At 38.7% G+C, this 27,500-nt stretch overlaps 4 protein-coding genes across 9 annotated transcripts in view; 2 read left to right on the top strand and 2 right to left on the bottom strand.

Moving 5' to 3' along the window:
- Positions 1 to 268, top strand: part of LOC123517807 (DNA repair protein RAD51 homolog 3-like) — a 29,577-nt gene extending 29,309 nt beyond the window's left edge. For 3 of the 4 annotated variants that reach the window (XM_045278293.1, XM_045278295.1, XM_045278296.1), the window contains one exon: positions 1 to 123. This exon is cut by the window's left edge and continues 215 nt beyond it. The gene's annotated coding sequence lies outside the window, so the exon portion shown is untranslated. The other variant, XM_045278294.1, reaches the window with a different exon arrangement.
- Positions 269 to 3,454: 3,186 nt separating this feature from the next.
- On the bottom strand, positions 3,455 to 9,511 carry LOC123517813 (cytochrome c oxidase subunit 5B, mitochondrial-like). Its single transcript, XM_045278314.1, has 3 exons — positions 9,351 to 9,511; positions 5,110 to 5,183; positions 3,455 to 3,890 (listed from the first exon to the last, which is right to left on the bottom strand). Exons 1-3 carry the CDS (start codon positions 9,430 to 9,432, stop codon positions 3,681 to 3,683), a joined length of 366 nt encoding a protein of 121 aa, XP_045134249.1. The 5' UTR covers positions 9,433 to 9,511; the 3' UTR covers positions 3,455 to 3,680.
- A 319-nt stretch (positions 9,512 to 9,830) lies between these two features.
- Positions 9,831 to 12,213, top strand: LOC123517814 (splicing factor 3B subunit 5-like). The gene is made up of 3 exons (XM_045278315.1): positions 9,831 to 10,110; positions 11,537 to 11,609; positions 11,733 to 12,213. The coding sequence occupies exons 2-3, from the start codon at positions 11,546 to 11,548 to the stop codon at positions 11,924 to 11,926; spliced, it is 258 nt and encodes an 85-aa protein (XP_045134250.1). The 5' UTR covers positions 9,831 to 10,110; positions 11,537 to 11,545; the 3' UTR covers positions 11,927 to 12,213.
- A 436-nt stretch (positions 12,214 to 12,649) lies between these two features.
- On the bottom strand, positions 12,650 to 24,889 carry LOC123517812 (DNA-directed RNA polymerase III subunit RPC6-like). Of its 3 annotated transcripts, none has more exons than XM_045278311.1 (9): positions 24,732 to 24,889; positions 21,626 to 21,672; positions 20,124 to 20,241; positions 18,996 to 19,097; positions 17,698 to 17,847; positions 16,317 to 16,444; positions 15,433 to 15,556; positions 15,021 to 15,191; positions 12,650 to 14,697 (listed from the first exon to the last, which is right to left on the bottom strand). In XM_045278311.1, exons 2-9 carry the CDS (start codon positions 21,661 to 21,663, stop codon positions 14,614 to 14,616), a joined length of 915 nt encoding a protein of 304 aa, XP_045134246.1. In that variant the 5' UTR covers positions 21,664 to 21,672; positions 24,732 to 24,889; the 3' UTR covers positions 12,650 to 14,613. The 3 variants fall into 3 exon arrangements, with proteins under 3 accessions (XP_045134246.1, XP_045134247.1, XP_045134248.1); XM_045278312.1 differs by having other exon boundaries at positions 24,704 to 24,885; XM_045278313.1 differs by lacking the exon at positions 24,732 to 24,889 and adding an exon at positions 23,973 to 24,121.
- Positions 24,890 to 27,500: the final 2,611 nt, after the last annotated feature.

The following is a 27,500-nucleotide window of genomic DNA, read 5'->3' on the forward strand; positions in this document are numbered from 1 at the left end:
TTTATTACAAGAGTTTTTGTTTTATAGTTTCATATTGTTTTATTGTAGAATATCAGAAGTCATATAGGATTTGCTTAATCTCTCTCTCTCACACGCACACACACACACACACACACACCGCACACACACGTGCGAGTGTAGTGATTAGCACACTCGACACACAATCGAGAGGGCCGGGTTCAAGTCCTGGTGCGGTGAGGCAAATGGGCAAGCCTCTTAATGTGTGGCCCCTGTTCACCTAGCAGTAAATAGGTACGGGATGTAACTGGAGGGGTTGTGGCTTCGTTTTCCCGGTGTGTGGAGTGTGTTGTGGTCTCAGTCCTACCCGAAGATTGGTCTATGAACTCTGAGCTCACTCTGTAATGGGGAAGACTGGCTGGATGACCAGCAGGTGACCGAGGTGAATTACACACACACACACACAGTCTGTGTGGCAACTATAACATTCTGTTATAGTTGACTCCTAGTAATCCTGTGTTCTGTCTTCAGTGTAGTTATATATATATATATATATATATATATATATATATATATATATATATATATATATATATATATATATATATATATATATATATATATATATATATATATATATATATATATATATATATATATATATATATATATATATATATATATATATATATATATATATATATATATATATATATATATATATATATATATATATATATATATATATGTATAGTATATATATATATATATATATATATATATATATATATATATATATATATATATATATATATATATATATATATATATATATATATATATATATATATATATATATATATATATATATATATATATATATATATATATATATTGTCCTTAAGATTCTGTTCCCACCAATCATGCAAACAAGTGCCACCATGCTTCACTCTCTATTCAGAATGAGGAAGTCTTCATGGCATAGCCTTCATCACTGTTTCCTCCTTATGGTCCCTCCCTATATTCAGTAAACATTACTCTGCCCATCTTGTCAAAGACTCATGGATATTCCCCTTCTCACTTCCTCATTTCTTACTGTCCATCTGAGTTATTCCATACATACTCCGTCCACCACTACTGTAGATCCAAGATATTTGAAAGTCTGTCTCTTCAATATTTAACTTTACATTTTTGTCTATCTCTCTCACCTTCATCGCAGTATCCATTCAGCACGTTTCTGACATTACCGAACCTTGACCACATATCATTTACTCGTCACATATGTTTTGTAGTCAGAAATGATCACCAGCTCCTCTCAAATAATAACACTAGCAATTTGTCAGTGTGTGAACAGACTTGGTCCAGTCAGTCTAATATGTAGAGTTAACACCAGGTATGTGTAATGTCACCATGAATGCTTAACACCTGGGTGAATGGTGCTGTAAAGGTAGATAATAACTAATTTCAAAGCAGAAGATTGAGTCTGGTAATACCATCTCAGTCTTCTCTTCCTGTGTTGAGCTGAGGAAGAGAAGACTGAGATGGTTGGGACACATAAGAAAAGCAGTGGGAGGAGTATTGAGCAAGGTGGAGGTGAGGGTTGGAGGCTGACAGCCAGTAGGAAGGCCAAAGAAAAGGTTTGAGGGAGTGTGTGACAGGAAATATGAATTTGTTGGGAATAGAACATATAGCACAAGATTGGCAGTTGTGGAAAGCTGTCATTGCCCGTCCAACCCACCCTAAGTGGGAAAATGTGAATGTTAAACGAAAATGATGATGATGATAATTGCAGAGAATGAAGAACAGTGTGAATCTGTTACTGTTTGCATATGACAGCGTGGGTGGCAGAAACAGAGAAGTTAACTAAGATCATATAGGAGTTTAGATGCTTCACCCTTCAGTTTCCTTCTACACCCATCTAAACTCCTCTATCGTCCTTAGTAAATTCTTGTTTCTGCCACCAGAGCTGTGTCATCTACGAACAATAATGGATTCACACTGTTCTTCACTCTGTTATTACCACTCAATTTTTTACTCAGCAATCTAGTCATTGTCTTTCCTTACCACACCATTCATTCTTATGTACAGCAATCATGTGACATTACACATGCCTGATATAACTCCACCTTCACTAGAAACTATTTACTTGTGAAATGATCACCAGCACCTCGCATCAAACAAAACTACTAATCAGTCATCATCTGTTTATCTTTGACTTCTTATGTCACTGAAGGATACATACTATTTACTTGTGAAATGATCACCAGCACCTCGCATCAAACAAAACTACTAATCAGTCATCATCTGTTTATCTTTGACTTCTTATGTCACTGAAGGATACATATTCTTATTTACTCTTCCTCTTAATGCTGTCTTGTTCTTAGAGCCTTCTGTACTCTACCATTTCTGCTGTTATACTTACCACTGAACACTTGTGCTATTACATTTACTACTGAACTAATGTAAAAACAATAAATACATCAATTACACTCTCCAGCTGTCATCCTACCTTTGGTCTGTCTCTATCTATATACAGGTATAACATGAGCTTCTGTGAATACTGTTATAGACAAAAGTATAAGTTACTCTGTTGAAAATATTCTATTGACATAATGCATTTTGAGGCTTTGTTTAGCAAGGGATGGAATTTGAGTGTGGTGGAGTGTCAGATGGCTTTTTATATTGTAGAAGCACCATGTCAACACTCCTCCTTACTGTAAAAGTGTATGTTTTTTTTTTCTTTCTCTGTCAAAATCATGCAGTGCAAAATAATGTCATCATCTTGGTTTGAAGCTTCAATCAGCTAATATCTTGCTGGCCTCACCCCCTTATCCTATTAGAGCAGGTAAGATGACACAATACATTATTCAACTTGTCGTTAGTTACAACCATGCTAATATTGTTTGCTGTTTATCGGATATCGCCTGTCCATCAATACCACTTTAGGATGCTGCAATACCCCAAAACTTGTAGAATCAATGGCTAAAAAACTCACAATTTCACCACTGGAAAATCTTTGTCATGTCATATTTCTTCAAGTTCTGGGGTATTTAAGTATCCTGTAATGACAGACAGGTGACTTCGTGATAAACACTGCAAAATGTCAGCATGGCATTAGTTGATGACAGATTAAAGAAAAGAATACATGACACCTTGTCTGCCTGGATGGGGAGGGAGAATAAGTAAGGCTAGCAGGATATCAGATGATTGAAATTTCATGCCAAGACAATAAATTTAGATTGTACTGTGATGTTATGTGCTTACAATAAGGTTAATAATGTTAATATGGTGCTTCTATGATATACAACAGGTGCCTGACCCAATTGTTGTGCCTGTCATCCCATCAAAATGCTTATCAACAGAACATTTTCTACTTTGAATAATTTGTACTTTTGCCTCTAGCAGTATCCACAAAAAATTGTTCTAACAACTGCTTCAGTACAATAATCCAACCTAACCTTCTCAATACTTTTGTGTTGGAACTGAAACAACAAAATGAATGGGAATTCTCTTTTATTTCCAGTCTACTTACATAATTACAAGATGTTCAAATCCACATTTTCACTTACTTGGCACTCCTTTGTAAATCTCTGAGTAGCCAGATCAGTTCATATATACAAGAGAATACAGGAAAGGAATGACACACGGCACCACTGATCCAACAAAACCATTAAATACTCATTCATGAAAACCTTAAACTGAAGCTCTATCCATTAAGCATATTAGACCATGGGTTTCCCTTCGGCTAGCTGGAACCAGTACCCACACTCACATCGCTTGGTCTCTCCCTTCTCCAGCCACATCCAGTTGATGCAGGTGGCATCTTCTTCACATATGCATCCTACCAACCTCTTCTCATAGAAAGAAGGCACGACAGTTGGGTTGCTCTTGTCGCCGCTCACACGCTTGTACACCCTCATGTCAAAGGGGTTCTGGAGAAGGGGATAGACTGGTAAACACTTGTCACTCACTATAGCTACATTAGCTAAGGTTATGGGCCTTGTGGCAATATAAGCATGAGAAGGGATTTGAGCAAAGAGGAAGTTTAGTCTGTAATGAGCAAGTACAAAGGAGAGAAACCTACAAAAGATAGAGCCTGAACTATTGGTGTGAGTGAAAGAATTGTGCAGCAATGAACGAAACAATTTTATGATGGCTGAGAAGTAACACCAAGGTCATTCTGACAAGCCTAAGAAAACCTAAACCTAACCCTTACACTTACAACATTCAAGGGAGGGGTTTTCCAAGCCTTGCCAGAATGACCTTTGTGCTGTGGTGTGGTGTTGCTGCCTCTTCACTAATGAGAAAAGCAATGAATATTATTTACCTCCCACATGTATGTTCCACAGAAAACTTGAACACTGTGGCGTGATAACACTTCATCCCTGGAGTCCACTCCCCTCTCTCTCCCTCTCTCTCTCTCTCTCTCTCTCTCTAAAACTTCATTATCTTGTGATGTACTGAGCTATTTTGAATTCTTTATTTGTTGTCTCAGGTTTTGTAATTATGAAATAAAATGGCAATGGAAAAGTATAAGATTTTTCTTTTACATGAAAAATAATTAGCCCTTAATGCAGACTCAAGGCTGTTCACCCTGACCCTACAATTGAAAATAACATGATGCATTATGGGGACAAATTTACAGCATGCAAACTGTGGTGGTTAAAAAGTATTACTACATTCCAGCAGTCCAGGTGAGTATATATTATAATGACAGCAGCAGTAGCATACCACCACTGATCACCTGACACATGATGGAGACTGGAGGCAGGCTACGTAACATCTCAGATTGTAGTTATTGCACTAATTCTGAGTGACACACTGAATGTTAAATGAGCTAGACATCAAAAGCCAAATGCCACTATGGGAAAGATAAAAGATGAAGTGTGAGCAACAAGTGTATTCTGAAGGAAAGAGAGAGAGAGACCCATCACCATTTGATATAGTTTACACTATGCCACAAACAGCCTTTTTGCAATATTTCTACTAAAGATCACTGCAATACTTGAAAAGTATATTATGTAAAAACTTCTTACTTGAAAGAAGATGTGAAGTTTGAGTAGCCAAGTAACCTCTGGTGGTTTAGTCACTGTGGTTGGTATATTACTAGTGCTAACTCACGACAGTGTCGACACTGAATAAATTACTTACATCATTGCCAGCAGCCTTGGCTAGCAATTCCTGCTTCTCCAGACCTGTCGCGTGCTCCAGGGGGTCAGCCATCACTGCAAACCACAAGCAGCTGTTAATCAATCTAAGTTTCAACAATGACTGCAGTCATAAGGCACCACCACACTAGCAAATGTTTTTGTTTTTGCAATAGTACTTATATTACATTTGACTTGTGGATATACAACAGGAAATATCTGCTTTTATGATTATATAGATGTTTGCACTTTGGAAGGTCCGTGTTTACCTACTGCTACACAAAAAGTGCTAATGTGACAGCAACAGCAAACAGCAAAAAATTTTTTTTATCAACCCTTCCTCTGACTGACAGTCTTTAGCTTCTTTCTCATCACTGTTATTTTCATGCCAAGTGACCTGATCTTGCTAACTGCATGCCTTCCCTCCTCCCAAAGCCTCACTGCACAAGATTTTGCCTTTCCTCTCACCCCTATTCAGTCTACCTTTATACATAATGCAAGGGTTAACCAGTACTTCTGATCATTCACCATCCCTTTCTCTGGTAAGCTCTGGAACTTCCTAGCTGCTTCTACATTTCCACCTTCCTATGACTTTAACTCATTTAAGAGGGAGGTTTCAAGACACTCATCATTTACATTTGGCAAATTCTTTTGACCTTGTTCAGGGACTGGCACCTCAATAGACCCTTCTTTGAACAATTTCCATTACCCTTAGTTGGATACCCTCTTACATAGAATGTCTTCACTACCTACATGCATTGGATTGATGAGAAGTGGTAAGAATTTTAAAAAATGGATTGACAATTTGTGACAAATATCCTGGCTGGCCACTCCCACACCGGTGATCCCTTAGACACATGCTCAGTGTACCAGTGATGGAACTCTGGCAAAATACTTGTAATGACACTCCATCAAAAGTGTTTTGTCATTTCATAGAACTTACACAATTTAGCAAAACAGCCTGGCTTTACTGATTTCTTAAAATTTCAGCTTATGAGAAATATTGGTAAAAACTTGGAAAACATCCCTCCAGATAAAATAAAATGTTTTATCAGTGCATATTTATTGAGTAGTTTCTGCCTCCTAGTAAGATATTGACATATTGATAAAGATTAATCAGACTTCCTACAGTAAGTTAAATCTTTTCTATTTTACAGAAACTGCCTATTAGGATAATTCCTTTTTAAATTCAATATCTTGTTACCATACTGGCTTCAATAAAATTCTGTCATGAATGTTTTACAGTCAGCTTGATGCAGCCAAGACATAAACATAAAGCTTGCTGTAGCCTCTCACATCCTTCACATGAACACCAGCCACTGATAACGTGGTGGTGATGGCGGCAACAGAATCATCTTACCTAAGGTTCTTTGAATAGAAAAATTTCTAGTATGATTTGTTTTCAAGTGACATGGCACTGAGTATATCATGATCTTTGTCTTCAATAATCACTGCATCAAATAGGTTTCCTTGCTAACCAGAAGAGGAAACTTGACATAAACAATCAAGACAGTGTCCTGCTGCTATCATACATTATCTTTCCTGTTGCTGATAAGCCTCCATGCACTACCAGGTGGTGACAAGACAGCCCATCTGTTTTTTCCCTCAGACAATGAATATCAGACCTCTGCTGACAAACAACAGGCCACCTTTGTTTCTGTCTCTTTAGTGTACATACTCATGTGTGGGAATGTTCACATGTACACATAAATACATATACACACCACACTGTGGCAGTTAGTATGGTGGCCAGTTGTATGCAAATTTAAACTGTACGGAAACAATTTGTTCATAAATGTGTCAATAACATATATATTTCAAAATCTGTAGTGTTATGTTATGGGTACAAGAAAGTGGCACTGTTGAAAAGCTTGCTAACACTACCACTGACAAACAACTTTCACTGACCTAAGCCCTATTTATTTCTCAGGAATATATGATGCTTTTCAAATTATGATATAAGCAATGAATATTGTCCTGAATATCCAGAGCAAAACAAACATTTTTGTCTAATTTCAAAAAATACCCCTAGACATCCTCCTTAAATCAGTTATGTCTATCACCATGAATACCTGCTAAATGACTGTTACTAATCCAGCAACTCCCATCCATGACTCTGTCCTTTCCCACCCACCTCACTATGGCCCACTTCTTTAAAAATTCAGAATGATAACCCCTATCCAATACTGATAAGGGTAAGAAACACCATGCTGAGACTTGAAAAAGGAAAATAATACTGGGAGTTGTCAGGTGACAGTGGATGCTGGCCATAAACAAACCGTGACTCTTGCAGTACAAGTGCAGTCCCACAAACATACAAGAACGTGGCATTTTGAATGCCAAAAGCTATTGACTTAGATGTAAACTATTTTTCTTTCATATATGAACACTTTGATACATTCTAACATTTCTAACCTAACCTTCCATCACATGGGACTGGCAAATGTTAGGGGGAGGGTTTGCTATTCCAGGAGGGGCAGTTCTACACTTCCAATACAAATTCTTCAGGTCAGGTCAACTAAAAGCCCAGAACTGGAAAAGTTTTAAAAATCTAAAGATGAATATACTGGTATCAATAAATACCATTAAAAAAATTATGCACGTTAAAAAATAATAATAATAAAAAAATAGAATATTAGTGGTAATGTACATCCAACAACCCATATACAAAACAACTGTTCGTGGACAGCTTATCCATCAAGAATAATGGAGGAGAGTCTGGATAAAGAGACATACTGAGCCAGTCACTCAGCTCAACTGATGCTGCCCTCTAAAGAAACTAAAAAAAATATGGCACCAACTTTTTATGACGTGACTTCATGTAAGAGAGAGGTTTCAAGGCGATTGTCTTTTTTTTTGCCAACTCTCTCAGGCCTGCAAGGGAACTGGCAAATAAGTAGGCCTTTTTATTTTGTTTTGAGTTGCCCTTTCCCAGCTTTCCCCTTACATAAAAAAAAAAAAAAAAATCTATAAATTCAAGAATAATCATTATCTCTTGTCCTGGCCTGAATTTTTGGTAAATATCTAGAATAAGTCCTTCCTCCCTGTCATCACCAATCCCTCCTCAAGAACAGCAACCTTGGCAACCATGAGAGAAAATCAGGGTTTTAGTGTGGGGAAAGCTAAAAATTAAGTATTTTTGGCAATTCAACATATCTAAGGGAAAAAATGCCAATTTCACAAAAAAAATGCAAAAAAAAAAATTCATTGCAAAATATTTGCCAGCAATTCGCTCTGGTGCTGTCCCTCCAGAACCCCCTCTAGACGAGATTTATAGACACCACAAATCCCACTGGACCCACAATGCCCTACTAACATAAACAGCCACAACCAGAGAGGAGGAGGAAGACTGTGACACACTGCTCACTGGACTCTGTTTCTGGCACGATTCTGAGTTTTCCAGAGCATCACTATAAGCCAATAAAAGACTTACCGTATGCTAGAAAAAAAATCTTCATATACGTGAAGTAAAGTGAGTATATCAACACAACATGTAGTCGTGTTATGTGCTACAGAGAAGGACCAATTCTACCCATTAACTGAAACTTTTCCCTCCTGAGCTGCTGGCAGGAGAGACAGGGGAAAATATTGATCTGTATATACATCACTGAACCATCAACACACACACGCAATCAATACTGACACCAAGATATGTTTTAAAGTTGTTGGTAATGTGGTCTGCAATACTGACACACCTTGACTGCACAACTTCTGAGTATGGTATAATCTACAACTACAACAACTACTACTACTACTATTACTACAACAACTACAATTACTACTAAAACTGCAACAACTACTAAAACTACATTACAACAACAACAACTACTAGGTCAGCATACTAGGGGAGCCAACGAGTCACCAGCCACAAGGAGGTAACAACAACAACAACAACAACAGTAATAACATGCAGACCTGTCCTTCCTTTTCTACCTACACAAAATTAGGGAACACAAACACCTCCTGCCTTCTAACATCACCACACCTCTAGAATTAACGAAGGGAAACACACAAATGAGTCGGTGAATACAAAAATAGTAACTCGCCTCCATTTACCACACCACCACCACAGCCAACCCAGAGTATCTTCCACTAACACCACCAATTCCACCCCATTCCTATCACCCTACCTTCATCACCACAACACCAACACCACCGTATTCCACACCACCACAGCAACACTAGAGCTAAGCCGGACACCACCACTCCATCTCTACCACACCACCACAGCTCCACCACACTTACTTTTGTTGGCACAGCTCACCGCGGACACGTGCAGGCCGCGGCGGGCTGAGACGGTGACACAGCGGGCGAGGAGGGAGGCCATGGTGGGAATAATCGTGATGTGGAGCAGCAGGAGTCGTCTCTCGTCAGCTGATCGCCGGAGTGAAGGCTGGGGATTGCGTAAGACTGAGCCTTTGGTTCTCTCTCAGGATAGTGTTGACATTTTTTATATTTTTATGTTGTTTTTATGTTGTGTTTATGAGTATTTGTTTGTTAGTTTTTATTTATTTTATTAGTTAAATGATCTTTGTGAGGCATTAAGGGAATTTTAGTTTATTATTCCAGGATACTGTTACGTTTTTTTTATTCTTTATGTGGCTTTTGTTTTGTGTTTATGACTATTTATTAATTATTTTTTTGTTTATCTTATTGATTAAGTGACTTTGTGAGACATTAAGGGAATTTTTATTTTCCTACCGTAATACGTACAGTACATACAAAATACATTTATCAAACGTCGAAAAGTTAAAGCATTTTGAATAATTAACTCACTTTCTATCTTTTATTATTAATTGATACCATAAAATACATTCACTGGACCAAAGTATTAATATGGACCAGAATAAAGCAAGAAGTCACTGATGTAAAGCTGTAAACCCTTGTCCCTTGTAAACAAACACGCTCTGGCTTGACTGAGTGTTGACTCTTGAGGCGGAGAGGAAGAAGAGGATAAAGGAAGCTTGTGTGGAAGGAAGTTGTGTTTTGAAGGCGGCGATTTGAGGTACGAGGAAGTTGTGCTTATTGTAGGTCTGAAGTGAGTGGGTAAACTAGATAACTTGATACTTGTAGTGTAGAGAAAGACTCCTGAGGGCGGTCTGTGGTGCTAAAGGTACAAGCCAGGCATGGGAAGCGCTGGTGGGGGAGATCTTATTACAGCTGATTTTGTTAGGATCCCACAAGGTTAGACGCTGCCAGGGCTACAATTTCCTCAGGGTGTAGTATTTTAGTTACCATAGGGTTATGAGGCCACTTCACATGGATCGATACTTGTCTAGGTCAATATTCCTTTAATTACATCTCTTCTGTCCTGTCAGTTGTTCTTACCTGGATGACATTTCCCTGTGAGACCAAGGCATTTGTCCCTTTCTTTTGGTTAACTTTCTTGGACCTGCAAGGGGACTGGCATCTGAGCTTTTTTTTTTTTTTTCTTCACCAGCTTTCCCCTCTTACGTGATAAAAAGTCATCCAATGAGTAAAAATTGGAAAGGTCTCGCACCAGCCTTAACAAACTTTTCAAATACCAGAACATGTCAGAGAAGATGTAGGCTGCAGAGTGCACTGGTAGTTCATTTTGCATGGCCAAGAATAATATTGGTAAAGCTCCTGGCTAACAAAATGTTTTAATGCAGCCTTGAAAGCACCAAGGTCTCTCAGCTCAAAAACTGCAGAGGGAAGGATATTCTGAGAGGCAACAGCACGGACTGAAAAGAAAGTGTTGGCATTCGAGGGAACAACAAACTTGTGCAGACTTGTAGTTATGACCACTTGTACCCACAACTGGAGCATAGTGAAATAAACTACATGAGTCGAAGGGAGCAATGCTGTGCATAATCCTCCAACACTCAATCCAATCAACTGTCAGCAATCTCCCCACCAACAGAAGAAAGATCAAGTGCAGAAAGTCTGTCTGCATAGGACAAGTTCTCCAGGCCAGCACTGTTTCTGTTCCACCTTTACTGTGCTAACTCTAGTAGCTTAGTGTCACCAGTGTAACTAGTTCCACATGACTGAGCTGAATTCAGTTAGAATGGATATGAGCAGTGTATAATGTCAACATAAAATCACGTGAATGGCATGGTATTGACTTTATTAAGTTGGAAGCTATTCCATCTGCTTTAGAGGCCATAGAATGATATGGTCATGAAATTTCAGTTTGGAATCAATCATTATCCCCTAAATCTTTACTCAGATTGAAATGTGGAATAAGAGAATCATTAGTGAAGTACTTATTGTAAAGACCAAGAGGAGGGAGGTCTCTGCCAAGTGTAACATTGTGTTAAAAGCGAACACTAATACAAAGGGAAAGCTACAGGAAGCCATCAGGTCTAAATGTGTCAGTCCCTGTATGAAACATTTCTGTCTAATCTTTTAAAACTCCTATTGACTTGGTACTACTACCTTGATTACTGATCTCTCTCTCCTTACAGACCAAGGCGATGGGTGACCGGTACAACATTCACTCACAGCTTGAGCATCTGCAGTCCAAGTACATTGGCACAGGTAGGAAATGGGTGTGTCAAACAGGCTGGGACTGAGAGACAGTGTATCAGACAGCAGACAGTGCATGAAGTGGGCTGAGGAATGTTATCCATATAACACACACATTTTTCAATCCACTTGCAGGACATGCGGACACGGCACAGTTTGAGTGGTGCGTCAACCAGCAGCGTGACACCTACGCCTCCTACATGGGCCACTTTGATATGTTGAACATGATCGCCATCGGAGAGAATGAGACCAAGGCCAGGGTCCGCTTCAATATGATGGAGAAAATGGTGCAGCCGTGTGGACCACCACCAGAGAAGAACGAGGACTGATTTGCTTGTGTTGTCCACTAACTCTGTGTAAGACTGGGATTAAAACTTAAAAATTTAGAAAATGAACCTAAATGATGATGGGAGTGTAAGAGGATTTCAGGGATATTGGGAGAAATAGAACTTACATTTAAATCAGAAAAGAACTTGAATATAAATGGGAAGTAGAACTTGAATTTGAGTGGGAAAAGAATGTAGTGTTTGGGAAAATAAGTTGATGTCATGTGATGAAATCAAATGACGTATAGACCTTTTCTTCAAATATTTTATAAATAAAGCTTTAAAAGACAGATCTCTTGCATACATACCCTTAACGACTCACCTTGGATTATGATGCAAAGAAAGAAAACTTGCACTATAACAGAATGTGGCCAGGATCACATGAAGACTGAATCTCAATATTTAAAAAACAGAGCTTTAACAAGAGAGACAGTTACTATATGACGAATAATTGTCATGAGCATTAATCATGTCTCAGCCATGTTTACATACACCATTTGGCTATTTATCAATTATTACTTGTTTTTCTTTCTATCTTATTTATTTGTTTTTATAAAGAATATGAGACAACACTGAACTCTTAGAACCTTACCTTGCCTTCATTACATAAACTATGCCATGTATTACATTGTGATTGTGTGACTACAGAACAAAAGATGAGCAGGACTGTACTGTGTTATTGTGGAAAAAATAACATACTTTAAAGGAAGGAAGAAAACTTACACACAAAAAGAATAAAAGTCTATATTTGTCTTTGTATTCACACAGTGATGAAAGAAGAAAAAAAGAACAATAACTTTGCCTCACTTTTCACATATGACAACAGTTTCCACACAAACACTAGCCATCCTTAAGGTGGCCTCACACGAGAACTTTTACCAGCATCTCCCAGCATCTAGATGTCTGCAGCGGCATCTACCAGCATCATCCGGTACCTTATCTCTTGAATCTTGAACCTCAAACTCTTCTGGCATCTTGTTTGTAAACACTGCCATACTGTCACACAAATGCTCACATACGTTTGAGATATTTTGAACAAGAAACGAATAACCAATTACATTATTATATGAATTAAAAGTGAGAGAGAGAGAGAGAGAGATCTGGTGAGGGAGATCTTAGCCAATGTGTGCACCTGCAGGATTATCCCTCAGGTCAATGGGATAAATCATAGTGAGGTACCAGGATGGTCTGAGTGTCATGTGGCCTTTGGGTTGAATGAATATTTCATGAAGCCAGAACCAGATGCAGAGTCCTCTTGACATAGAAGCCATATACGTCTAAGCTCATTTCCTTCAGTAGTCTGTGGTACACGTTTTCTTCTCTGCGTTGAAGCCACTATTTTGCCCAGACACATTTTCTGTGCCTAATTTCTTGAATAATCAGTAAATCCATGATCCCGTTTTTTATGGTTTGAGGAGACAACTGAGGCACAGGAATATCACTCGTGTGATGAACCTGCCAGTAGCAGGAGTGAAAAGTTGCCAGTACCAGCATCACAGAGCATCTTGCCAGAAAAATACTCCCGTGTGATGCCGCCTTTACACTTTCCTCTAGTGACATACACTACAATACCATCAAGGGGTGCCATGAACAATGAAGTGTTGGTGGAGGGCTGGTAACATTAACACACATTATCTTCTATTCAGCACATGAGCAACTGTGTGTTCTTGCCTCCACATCTACACTTACCTGGTTTCCCTATTGCACTTTGTCTTTGCCACTTACCACCTCCAGATGGCTACATTTCAATAATGGCAGCTGTATTTTCTTTAATTAAAGCAATTTTTTTCTGTGTGTATATTTTCTGATGAACAGAATGTTGTTTTTCATATAGTTCTCAGGCTGTAGAATTCATATTATGTACATTATACTCATTTGTCTTTTTAAAGCTTTGTAGACAGCACAGATTAGGTTAGGTTTACCATATCCAGCATACTAAAGCTTTCATGTGATGTGCTAATTATACAGCATTAGTGAACAGAATGTGTATTTGTTTCACTCTGCTTCTGTCTTGCCACCACAGGAAAGAATTTGTATGAGGACAGAATGTTGCTGTCACTTCAGTTCTCTCTCTTTCTCTCTCTCTCTCTCTCTTGGTCTCTCATTCACACTATTCACAAGCACCTTACTAGTTCATTACTGCAACACAAAATCTTAAGATCATCTATGTCTTTCAATGATCTAATTCCTACCTTCTCTTTCTAGTTTTGCTTACTTCACTAAACTAAAATTTTACAAAAGATCACCTCAATTCCTTATTATCATTCATTCATATCTTCATCCTTCTCATCAATCCTCAGTACAGAGACAATCACAATGCCTTCCTACCTACATGTGCTTTCAAAAGATATAATTCCTATCTCCACTTCCTATTCTATATCTCTTTGGTACCTTCCTTAAGTCAACTCTTGTGTCCCCATGCTCTTGTACCTCTCTACTAGTACAGCTTCCTAGTCTTTACAATCCATACAAAGAGATCACTTCAGTTCTCTCTTCTTAATTCATCATTTATATCTTTCCCTAATTTTTCCTTTTCACTCCCTTCTTCATGATCAAATTTGTCACCTCTCTTCCTGGTTTTACAATTCTTGCCTCACTAACAACAGCATAACAAAAGATCACAGCACAGTTACCAAGCAGCACAGCACAGTGCCACAGACCACCACCGTCACTGCTGCTGCTGCTGCACCTCACCACTCCAGCTTGAGCCACTCCTTCATGTAGCGGCACTTGGTGGGTGTCACGTCCCCCACGTCGTCACACTGCTTGATCAGCTGCCATGAAGAAATCTGCTATAATATTCATTCAATTGCCTCAACAGGAATAAGAATAAGGAATAAGAATACTCTCTCTATTCTATTTTCCTCTCCAACTAAAAAGTTTACTAGTTTTTGTTATTTATATTTTTTGCAGGTAATCTTGGAAACTCTCTACCTGCTTTTGTATTTTCTCCTGTTTCAGGACATTTCTCATGATTTATGAACTGATACCTTTAATAGAACTTTTTATAAGAGAACTATTTCTTGTGTGATTTTCAAGCAAGGCATTTCTGAATACACACCTAAGCTCAGCCTTACCACCCAGCCCTGCTACTCACCGGACACACACCACAGGGTATAGTCATGAGGGAAGGTGTTGGCAGGAAGGAAGTGACAGCCCTGTACAGCTTCAGTCCCTGGGAACCGTCAGAGGCAACAGAGTGCTCCACCTTCCCATCAAACACCAGGGTCTCCAGAATGGTCTCTATGTCGTCAATGCTCAACTGGACCTGTAATATGTAAACAAGTGACAATTTGCAATACTCCACCAACACTGCCTGAGAGAGAGAGAGAGAGAGAGAGAGAGAGAGAGAGAGAGAGAGAGAGAGAGAGAGAGAGAGAGAGAGAGAGAGAGAGAGAGAGAGAGAGAGAGAGAGAGAGAGAGAGAGAGAGAGAGAGATTCACTGAGTATATCCCAGTGGTGTGAGTACTGGCCCCTCTCAAGACAACCAAACAAAGCACTGTACTCACCTTAGTAATGCCCAGTTCATTGATGTGTTTGAGGACTTCCTTGGAGGAGATGTAAGAAGCATTCCTCACTGCGATGGGGCCACCTGCCACCTGCCTGGCCCGCACCATCCTCTGCTCCAAAAACCTGCAACAATGAAAGAGTTGTAAGCTCCTGTGCAGAACTGTAGGGGTAGGTGAAAAGTGTATGATCTTGCTATGCTCAAAATACTTGGAAATATATACAGGAATGCCTTTTTGTGTGATCATGTGATGTTGACTGGTTCCTGGATGCACTGGCTGAGTTCCAAAGCATTGCTCAATACCCAACCACACAATATATGTACATTGCAAATCCATGAAATATTTCTACATCACACAATAAGAGTGGTCATTACTGCCTGATGAGAGCTTACTACATTGATGAGGGACAGTAAAAGTATTTGGAGCTTCCTTCAACATGTGCAGTGTACACAGAATGTACAGATATAGTATGTACAGGAGTGAAGGAGCTCTCAGAATGTATAGATATAGTACATACAGGAGTGAAGGAAGATCTACATTCTGGCTGGCTAGTTGAAGGATATGAATCTCTTTACCATTGATATGTATTTTCAATGTGGATTATCCCAGACTCCTCCAGTCCATGGTAATATTGTACAGGGGATTGCCTCCCTGCATGTCTGTCAAACATTATTTTTTACAAATGTCACCAGGCTACTCATATATAAATTCCCAGCCACCTCATTTACATCTGCTTCAATTGCATGCTACACTAGTTATCCCACAAGCCACTGAAACGAGAGGAATCATCTGACATACAAGGACAATTCATTATCCAACACAACATTCTTAACAACAATAACGTAACACTCACTCCCATCTATCTGTGACAGCTATCAACTCACCTCCAGCACTGTTGGTTGAGAATGTCCACAAACTCTGAGTCAAAGTGCTGGTCTGAGTACCAGGCGCCTCCAGTCAGGGAGCGATCAGGTTCAAGGTCATACAACAGATACGTCTTCTTTTTTGGAGCCTGAAAGGTTAAGGAGGCATGATAAAAGTTAACCAGTACTCTCAATCTTTCATACCTTTCTCTGGTAAACTCTGGAAGTCCCTACCTGTGTCTGTATTTCAAACTTCCTATGACTTGACTACATAACAGGGAGGTTTCAAGACATTTATCCCTGTCTTTTGGCAAACTCTATAGCACTGTAAGAGGACTAGTGACTGAGAGAGCCATTTTTTTTGTTACCCTTAGCCAGTCTTTCCCTTTTACATAAAAAAGTGTTGAAGTAGTGTTACTTGTACTCGTACTATCTATGGAAGTGTACTTGTCTATAGCAGTTATTTAGCTTCTACACAGATACACTGGCTTATATGTGGCAGCCATTTGTCTCTTTACCTGTTGTTATATAGTAGTGACATCTATGTTTGAGCTGTCTGTGGTGGTGGGCATGTCAGTGGCAGTCATTTGGTTCTTTAGCTCCTGACACCTATGTTGTGTGAATACATGTAAATAGTGCACAAAGAGGCAAGAACTACCTGGTCCTTTAACTACATGTCTCACCAGGAAAACATAATAAACCACATAAAAAAATCATTGGTTTGGTAAAACTGAAAATTGTCAAAAGTGATAAGGAAGTCCTAGGATGGTGGCATTTTCAGAGGTACATCCTGATAATCCAACAAAACCGGTAATCCAAAGCACTACTGGTCCCATTAATACCCTGCTTGTGGGATTAATAGACTTTTACTATATATTACACTCTATACTTTTCTCTTGCAGTGATGAAGTTGGTCAAATCAAGCAAAGAATATATCAGAGACACAACACATGTATGTCAAATTGAAGACAAAGCTAGAGAGATGAGACTGAGGTGGTGTGGACTGGTCAAGAGGAGAGACAAAGGATGGATCTACCTGTCAAAGAGAGAGAGAGAGAGAGAGAGAGAGAGAGAGAGAGAGAGAGAGAGAGAGAGAGAGAGAGAGAGAGAGAGAGAGAGAGAGAGAGAGAGAGAGAGAGAGAAGAGAAAGAGAAAGAGACAGAAAGAAAGGACGACCTGCAATAAAAGCTCCACTTGTAATGGCTGTGACAGAAGAATATGCAAAAAAGACCAAGCTTGTTAGGAAATGGATTGGCTGGTGAAATAACCCCTGACATGAACATCCCATAGAAATAAAGAACAACAGTAACAGTAACAATAAAAACAAGAATAAAAAAACAACAAAAATATATGCAGCATGAAGTCCCCACAAAGAATGGAGTGCCAGTTTCAAAAGACTCACAGCGACTGAATTGAAACTCTTGATCAGTTTCTTGCTCTCCAGTTTCCTGAGCACCTTCTCCACTGTGTTCAGATGGAGGTTGCTCTTGGATCGAATCTCCCGTGCCCAGATCCCCTGTGTGCCGTGCTCCTCAATGATCTTGTACACCACCTGCAGGAAACACAAACACATGTCAAGTCTAGCAGTGGTATGATGTAGATGAAGAGTCAGATGAAGAGTCATAAGGTGTACTATTAGTCAGATGAAGAGTCAGATGTAATGTTAGTCAGATGAAAAGTTAGTAAGGTGTAATAATAGTCAGATAAAGAGTCAGTATGATGTAACACTAGTCAGATAAAGAGTCAGATGTAATGTTAGTTAGATGCAGAGTCAGTAAAATGCAATGTTAGTCAGATAAACAGTCAGTAAGATGCAATGTTAGTCAGGGGGAATGAATGAGAAGAGGAATGAAAAGTAATGACGAAAAAATAGGAATAAATCACGCGGAAGAGTAGGTAATGAAAGCAAGGAGTGTAGCATGCAGTACACACAATACTTACATTACATAGCAGCTTTATGCACAAATATACACATGTTTTCTCTCACATTCTTTTGTCTCACACTTTGCATCCACACAAGAGGAGAAAAAACAAGTTAACATATGTACTTATAGGAGAGAAGATATGCTGCTTGTCAGATGCAGTGTTAGTGTATGTGAGGCTGGCTAGACACAATGTTAGTCAGCTGTGATACCAATGAGGAGGTTTGTGGCTGAGTACAATGATGTGCTTCACTAAGAGAAAAAAAATATCAGGCCAAAATGTTACATACACATAAGGAAAGAAAGAAAATTAGTCAACATATCTGGATAAATGTAATGAATTATTCTTCTAAACTTTTAAAATTCCAAAATACTGTTAGTCAAATGTTTGTGGTTGAATGAAATTATTTCTTAAACTTTCATTATGTTGTAAAATTCATTTTCTTAATTTCTTTCTCCCCCTTGCTGGTAAACTAGTAATTATCATATACTCTCCAGTGTAATTCACCTCCTCGGTCGTCTGCTGGTCACCCAGCCAGTCTTCCCCATTATGGAGCGAGCTCAGAGCTCATAGACCGATCTTTGGGTAGGACTGAGACCACAACACACTCCACACACCGGGAAAGCGAGGCCACAACCCCTCCAGTTACATCCTGTACCTATTTACTACTAGGTGAACAGGGGCTACACATTAAGAGGCTTGCTCATTTGCCTTGCCGCCGTGTGTATGTGTGTGTGTGTGTGTGTGTGTGTGTGTGTGTGTGAGACGGCCACACACCTGCTCCTCTGGCTCAGCTCCCTTGATGCGGTGGAGGCTGCCGGGATCTCTCAGTTTGAACACCAGCGCTCCGTCATCCTTCTTCAGCATGTCAATCCGGCTCTATCAACACAGCACAAAGAGAGCTAGGTAACTCATCAGCAAAGATAGCTACATTTGCATATGATATTTAAAATTAATTTTAAATGAGTTCTAGAAATAATCAATCCAAAGACCTTTCACTCAAAAGCCTTTGAATTCATAAAGACTGCCTTAGCGACCTAAGCTTAGTAAATGCAGAGAGAAGGCAGTAGACACCTGCCAAAATTACAATTATTCCTTGTAAGGTCTAAGCACTAAATCATGGGATGCTGTAAATTTCCATTAAAAATGCAGTGTGACCTTAGGGAATGTTCCTTCTTGTGTCTCACAAAACAAGGGGGCAGTCATAGCCTAACCTCTAAAGACAACTCTCTTCCTTTACACAAAACTACATGTATCTAGTTACACATACACCCTTCATGCAAAATTCACCAGCCTGAGGGCCCCCTTCTGCAGAGGGGATCATAAATGTGTTTAGATCAGACTGCTCAAAAGGTGCCAACTGCTCTTTTGATCTTACTAACTACATGCCTTTTCTCCTCCCATGGCCTTGTTGCACATGATCCTCTTTCTCTCATCCCTATTCTATCAACCTCTCTAATGCAAGTGTTAACCAGTATCCTCAATCATTCATCCCTTTCTCTGGGGACTCTGGAACTCCCTCCCAGCTTCTGTATTTCCACCTGTTTATGACTTGAACTTTTCAAGAGGGATGTTCCAAGACATTTATCCTCTACTTTTCATTAGCATTTTACTGTATGGGGACCAGCACTTCAATAGACCTTTTTTCATAGCCAATTTTGTTGCCCTTGACTAGTGCTCATCCTACATATAAAAAGTTAAAGATTTGTTTCTGTGGCTGTCACACATTCCTATCAGTGAGCCAACAGGCAATGGAGTAGTGTTGCCTTACTGCCTGCAGCTTTTAGTTACTTTCCTGCTCTTTATCATATGTACCCAACAACAGTTTCTATTCTGGGATTATCATACTGTCACACATTTATCTCATTAAACCACCAGGTAGTGGAGTGGTACTGCCCCACATACATTTGCCAGCAGCTTGTTGATGACATCCACCACCTGCTCCTGCTTCAGCTCTGGCATGTCGTTCTGAATGATCTGGTAGTTGATGCCTTGCTTGAACTCCTCACACAACTGAATCACCCTGAAAACAACAATATTAGAAGTTAGTAAGCAGGCTTGGCATATGCACTGGTTAAGTGGGGATGTGAAAGAGGTGCAAGGAACATAACAAGAGTGACTTAAGCAAAATCCTGTGTCAGTAATCAAGATAGGGCAAGATTAACCCATAGTGTTTAGAGTGAAAATACATGTGCCTCTTATGGAAGTTTTAAGTATGTATATGTATAATTTCCTTTTCGAGCCAACATATTATGGCCCTCAATTCTGTTTCTATAAATAAGACTTGTCATTAACAGCAACAAATAATATTTTGAGAAGTCAAGAGTAAACATTTTCACATACACAAACAGCATGTATTTTTTAGGCTCTGAATTATCATAGACTAAATACTGTAGCACATTTGTAGGAACTGAGACATATTTGGGGATTTTATTATTTTTTTTCTTATGTCTATGTCAACATGTAGCATGGAATAACATTAAATTGACAGCTACAATATTGGAGGGAGATAAAGATTTTGGTTATGAATATTTTTGCCCCCTGATATTATATGTATTATGGAGTTGGCTACAGAGGGCAGGCTGCTGTGTCTTTCAAATGCTCATCACATAAATAGGTCAGTTACTTTTTCCCAGGATTTTACTTTTCAAATTTACAAACAGTAAGGCATAAAAAATTGAAATAAAAACCACAACAATCATAGAGGAAAACTGAAAGTCATAGACATTCATTGTACATATTCTGTTTTCTTTGAGAAGTGTGGATGTAGAAACTCCAGCCTTGAGACATGGAGTGTTACCAGAGGTGCATTCAACCATTCTGTTCAAAGTTCCATTCTGTTCTTTTTCTTTATACAGGTATTTGCAATATAAAGAAATACATACTACTTATTTACTACTCACACTATAAGGTTGTGAAAAAAGCACGTTATGATGCAAATAATACTTTTAAAAACACAGAAATACTGAGTTACGGTTTGAATAATCTGGTTGCTTACGAAGGATTTTAGCAGATGTGTTATGACAGTTTGCCAGTTTTCTTTTTTCTTTGTCCAAAAACAAGAGATAAATATGTCAACCAATCAGTGAGTGACAGCAGTGGCCAATGATAGTGTTACAATGCTACATTATGAGAAAGTGACAAAGTAGTTCTGCTGAGGGCTAAGTAACACACTGGCACCATAATAAGTGCAAAGAGTATTTTCAGTGTCACTACTGCTTTATCAATAAAATCTTGGTAATAAAATTGGCATTATTCATTAATATTTTACATATATGATTTGCACTATGCACAGGAAGTCTGAGCACAATGCACCAACAGAAGCAACACTTACACAGAGCACCAGCCAAGGCACAGGAGACACCGGTACACACACTCACTGTACCTCATGCAAGCACACCACTCACCTCTTCTCAACCTCTGATGACAGCGCTGAGGGAGCCATTTTGATTATCTAGGAAAAGAGTGGGAAAAATTATTACAGCAAATACTTTACATTCCTATTACATAACTAATTTCCTTAAAATATTGGCAGTAGCTGTGTTTGTTATAAGTTGTGGATCATTAACATACAAGTTGTTGTTTTAAACATTGCCCTCATTTGTTACAGCGCCATAAATAGATAAATAAACCTGATCACCTCAATATATCAATGAGCATAAAATTCTGATAGATTTCAAATACGTATATCAAAGTGATGAAGTGAACAGAAAGCAAGCATTCTCACTGAAAGGAATATATGCTGATCATCATGAATGACAAGTCCAATTAATTCCATTACTCAACAGTGACTTGAACCAGACGTCACCACTCCTGGCCGGCCAATCACTCATGGCTGGCCTGGTCCTTTTCTTTAGTCTTTTACAGTCACAACCAATAATGAAGCAGCAGCAGAGATACAGCAAAACATTAAGCAATAAAACCTGGCAGTGCCCAGTCAGACTGATATTGTTATTGGTAATGGGCCCGTATAACTCCAATGACTTATTTTTTGACCATTTACTTCTAGACTTTCACAAAGCTCATTGTATACACATGATTTAATATTAGTGTAAAGTGGTAGAGAAATGTTACCAACTGTCTACCCCAAATAAGCTTGGAGACCCATGGGAATGCAAGATTTTTGAATGTGTAAAACAAAAATAAGTATTTTCCAGGAAGTAAATTATCATAATCACAAAAAACAGCAAGTATGTGTCCAGAATCACTTAAAATACATCCATAAATCAAAATCTGCAAGCATGATAACACAAACAATATATGAAAAATTTTACTCCATGTTGGAAAATGAATCAGTCATAGGAAAAAAACAAATCACTACCATGCTTTACATATTCTAACTTAACCTAACTTACCCTTTACTACCGTGCTTTACATAATCTGCCGTGCTTTTGGTGATTCTGATCATTCACTCCTGGAAAACACTCGCTTTAGTCTCACGCAGCATGAAAACTCTACATTCCCACAGTTCTTCAAGCTTGTTGTGGGTAGAGGGTTGGTAACATTTTTCTACCATTTTATATTATTGTATCATATGTATGTATGTGTACAATGGGTTTTGTGGGTAGCTATTACTAGTTTTCCCTCAGTCTCACTGAAAAAGGAGTGCACCACTGGAAAGTAGACATTTTTCTAAGACATTTTTCTTCTATACATTTTCCATTACAAATTACTCCTTTAGAATTAATGCTACTAAATAAGTTTTACCCAAGCCGTCTCTCCTGAGACCAACAAACTGAAAATAAAACTTGGTAGTGGGGAGGGTTATGAATATCAGGGGACATTGTGGAGTAAAAGCACACATACTTTACTGATGGTATTTACAGCATACAGATTATGCAAGTCTAATCGGTACTTACACAAGAAATACAGTTTTGGCGATGCACTAACAAACAGGTATGAGATGGTCAAATGAGTCATTCAACCACTTTCCCAAATATGCTGGGCATTTGTGTATAATTCCTCATGGAAGTATTCAGTTATGTGTCCCATTCCCATTAAGGAAGAGATGTTGGACATTGAGTAAAATAGATTTTCAACAGGATTGGGTTAGGTTAGGTTAGGTTAGGTTTACTTAGGAATGTATCAATGGTTGTACATGCATAGAACATGAACATTCTTCTTGCATCCAGAAAAATCATTCTCAAAATCTAATAATTTTTTTCCTGAAGTCTAGAGAATCTTTTTTTAAGGATTTTTGACCAGCAGGAGTACTCATTTCAAGATCTAAGCATCAAAATACAGCCACTGGTGCAATCCTTGTTGCTTAATGTCAGACTGTTAACTTTCTAGATATTTACCATTTTGTGAACATTTAGAATAAATAACAGTAAAAAATAAGGTGCCAGAGTTATACTGGACTATTAGCCTGTTCCCTACATACACTGCTGTTAAATATTCCATTAACCTTTTACAGTTCCTTCACAGTAGCTACTACTTTCCTCTCATAGATATATATAAGTGTCAGCTTTTTTTTTTTCTTTTACTAAGAGCTATAAAGCTTTCAAAAAGGGCTCATGGGCCATGAACCCTGAAATAGTCATGTGATGCCATCATGCAAATGACTCCTGGAAGAGGCAGATTCAAGCCTGTGTCTCCAGCTCTGAATTACACATTCTGGATTTTATGGTCATGTGGTCAAACCTGTGGTCAAGGCTCCCCATTTTTGCAGAGTAATTAAATTTTTGTTCTTCATCTAGTTATCTATACTTCATCTAACTTCCTTACAAACACACTGACTGATTCAGAATTTACCACACTGTCTGGGAGGTTAATCCAAGGTGTGGCAGGTGGCCAGTGTTCTTGAGGAAGGGCCTGTGTGTCAGGCACACAAGGTGGTAGAGTGGATGCCCCTTGAATTTTCTAGTGAGGTGGAGTTGGAACCTTTGCGCCCCTCACTGCAGACCCAGAAGCAGGGTGCATCACTCGGCAATGTCCCCGAGAAGCCGTCCCGCACGCTCGCCTCCATTCCTGGCTCCCCCTTCGCAGCTCCTCCACTCAGCTGATTTGACGTCACATTATGAAGCCACGCTATTGGTCACAGAGAGAGAGAGAGAGAGAGAGAGAGAGAGAGAGAGAGAGAGAGAGAGAGAGAGAGAGAGAGAGAACTTTGTTGCTTTGTTGTCGCCTGACAGCAGACAGTATTGGTGTGTGTGTGTGTGTGTGTGTGTGTGTGATCACTTTTACGTCGCGAGACAGCAGACATTTATGTTTATTAATATTAGTTTTTTTTTTTTTTTTTATTCATTTATTTTGTGTGTGTGAGATCACTTTTACGTCACGAGACAAGTTTTTCCTTTATCATTCTCTCTCTCTCTCTCTCCAATAGCGTGGATTCATATATGTGACGTCAAATCAGTTGGGTGGAGGAGCTGCGAAGGGGGAGCCGGGAATGGAGGCGAGCGTGCGGGACGGCTTCTCGGGGACAGTGCCCATCACTCTACCCAGCGGGCCACGCGTGTCCACACCACCACAGAGGCACGCACCTTGATGGAGCAGCGATGAACAGCTCACCTTGCTCTCTGTGTTGTTGTTGAGTTGTCTCTTTTTGTCACCTCTTGTTGTTGTTGTTGTTTTCGGGCTTCGACGATCCCATATATCCTATGAGTCCTTCCTGCCACACCGGGTTTGTTTACGTGGGCTGGCACCTGGCCTGCCTTGATCTTGAACTTGATGGTGCAACTACAGAGAGAGAGAGAGAGAGAGAGAGAGAGAGAGAGAATACTAAGTAATGTATTTCTCTTAGAGAGAGAGAGAGAGAGAGAGAGAGAGAGAGAGAGAGAGAGAGAGAGATTATATGACATGTGTTGAGTAATTGCTATACCAAGAAAATGCAACCTTCGGGCCACTTTTGACTTGATATACAGTTTATTTATCCTTCATTTAAATGCACATGTAGACTATAATATCATGTGCATGTTGAAATCTACATGCACATGTGCATTTACATGTGTAAATGACCTTGTTCAGTCATACGTTTGCCCAAAAGGCAGCTTTCCATCTCTCACCCAAGTCCACCAAAGCTGGAAAACACTGTATTATCTCATTTGTGTGTATGATTTACCGTCTCAAGTATTATTATTATTATTATTATTATTATTATTATTATTATTATTATCATTATTATTATTATTATTATTATCATTAGTAGTAGTAGTAATAGTAGTAGTAGTAGTAGTAGTAGTAGTAGTAGTAGTAGTAGTAGTAGTAGTAGTAGTAGTACTAGTAGTAGTCGTGTAGTACTAATGATAGTAGTAATGGTGATGGTGATGGTGACAGATCACACACACACACACACACACATACACACTGCGTAGTGTAGTGGTTAGCACGCTCGACTCACAATCGAGAGGCCCGGGTTCGAGTCCCGGTAAGCGGCGAGGCAAATGGGCAAGCCTCTTAATGTGTGGCCTGTTCACCTAGCAGTAAATAGGTACGGGATGTAACTGGAGGGGTTGTGGCCTCGCTTTCCTGATGTGTGGAGTGTGTTGTGGTCTCAGTCCTACCCGAAGATCGGTCTATGAGCTCTGAGCTCGCTCCGTAATGGGGAAGATTGGCTGGGTGACCAGCAGACGACGACCGAGGAGGTAAACACACACACACCACATTCACCAAACCTTCACCACACCTGCATACATCTTGTAAAAGCTGAAGGACACTCCAGATATCACTTCTAATGCTGTTAATTGTCGCGTATCGCATAACTGAAGGGAGGAACTAAACCAAATAATATAGTTATGTTCTGACATCCAATCAATATTATATAGTCGCTCGCCCTTTGAAGTTTACTGTATTCAGAAGTGAATAACTAATCTTCCACTAGCCTTGTGATGTCAACTGAATAAAAGCAATCATATAGGGCCGATTCTTTGTCTTGTTCAAATGGAAAGAGACAGACAGACACAATGGATATATACTTGCTTGATGGTTGTTCTGAACATGGTTCGCCTTACCTATATACTTTATACCTACTTATAAGTTATATCATTACTATTACTAGGAATATAGTTACAGGATAAGTTGTACCTACTACCTATCTATGCCGTAGTATAAATATCTTTCTGGTAGCAAACTTTCAAATAACAAGTTAGTTAATATGATAAATAGCTACGCTGATCCATATAATTTGTATTTCTAAAGGATTCTTGCTTCAAAAACATGGGTTTTTAAGGGTACTTTTTTTGCTCCATTGAAAGAGTAACATGATTTCTACATTGTCAATAACAAAAACACTCTTACAAATAAATTCTATCATCTCTGTGGAATTTGAAAAATAATGGCCACATAACATATTTTCAAAACACTCTTGTTTCAGTAACTCGGGTTTTTAAGGGTAGTTTGATAGTTGTATTGACAGATTAACTTTACATCTACTTTATCAACAGCATAAAGAGTCTTACGAAAAAGAATTCTCATCTCTGCAGACTTTGAAAAATAGTGGCCACAAAACCTATATTTTTAAAAGACTATTGTTTCAGTTACACAGGTTTTTAAGGGAAGTTTGATAGTTCTATTGCCAGATTGATATGATTTCTACTTTTTATATAGCGAAAGCTCTCATACGAGCCAAGCTCCTCATATCTGAGGATTTTGAATATTGTGGCAACATAACTTATAATTTAAAAATACTCTTGTTTCATTCACATGGGTTTTTAAGGGAGGTTTGACGGTTCTGTTGACAGATCATATTGATATCTACCTTCTCAAAAGCAAAAACAGTCTTACAAACAAAGTGCCTAAAAACTGTGGACTTTGAAAAATAATGGCCATATAATTTGAATTTCAAAAAGATTCTTGTTTCAAAAACACGGTTTTTTAAGGGTAACTTTATGGTTCCATTCAAAGATTAACATGATATCTACCTTGTCAATAAGAAAAACACTCTTGCGAATAAATTCTCTCATCTCTTTGGAGTTTGAAAAATAGTGGCCAAATAACATATTTTCAAAAGACTCTTCTTTTCAGTCATACGGGTTTTTAAGGGTAGTTTAATGGTTTTATTGACAGATCAACATTACATCTACTTTATCAATAGTATAAAGAGTCTTACGAAAAAGGTTTCTCATCTTTGTGGACTTCGAAAAATAGTGGCCACAAAACCTATATTTTCAAAAGAGTATTGTTTCAGTTACATAGGTTTTTAAGGGTAGTTTGATATTTCTATTGACATGTTAATATGTTTTCTACTTTACATATAATAGCATAAACACTCATACGAACCTAGCTCTTTATATTTGAGGACTTTGAAAATTGTGGCAATATAACCTATATTTTAAAGACTCT

The sequence above is a fragment of the Portunus trituberculatus genome, chromosome 42 (assembly GCF_017591435.1).
Source record: "Portunus trituberculatus isolate SZX2019 chromosome 42, ASM1759143v1, whole genome shotgun sequence".
In the NCBI taxonomy this organism is placed as follows: Eukaryota; Metazoa; Arthropoda; class Malacostraca; order Decapoda; family Portunidae; genus Portunus; species Portunus trituberculatus.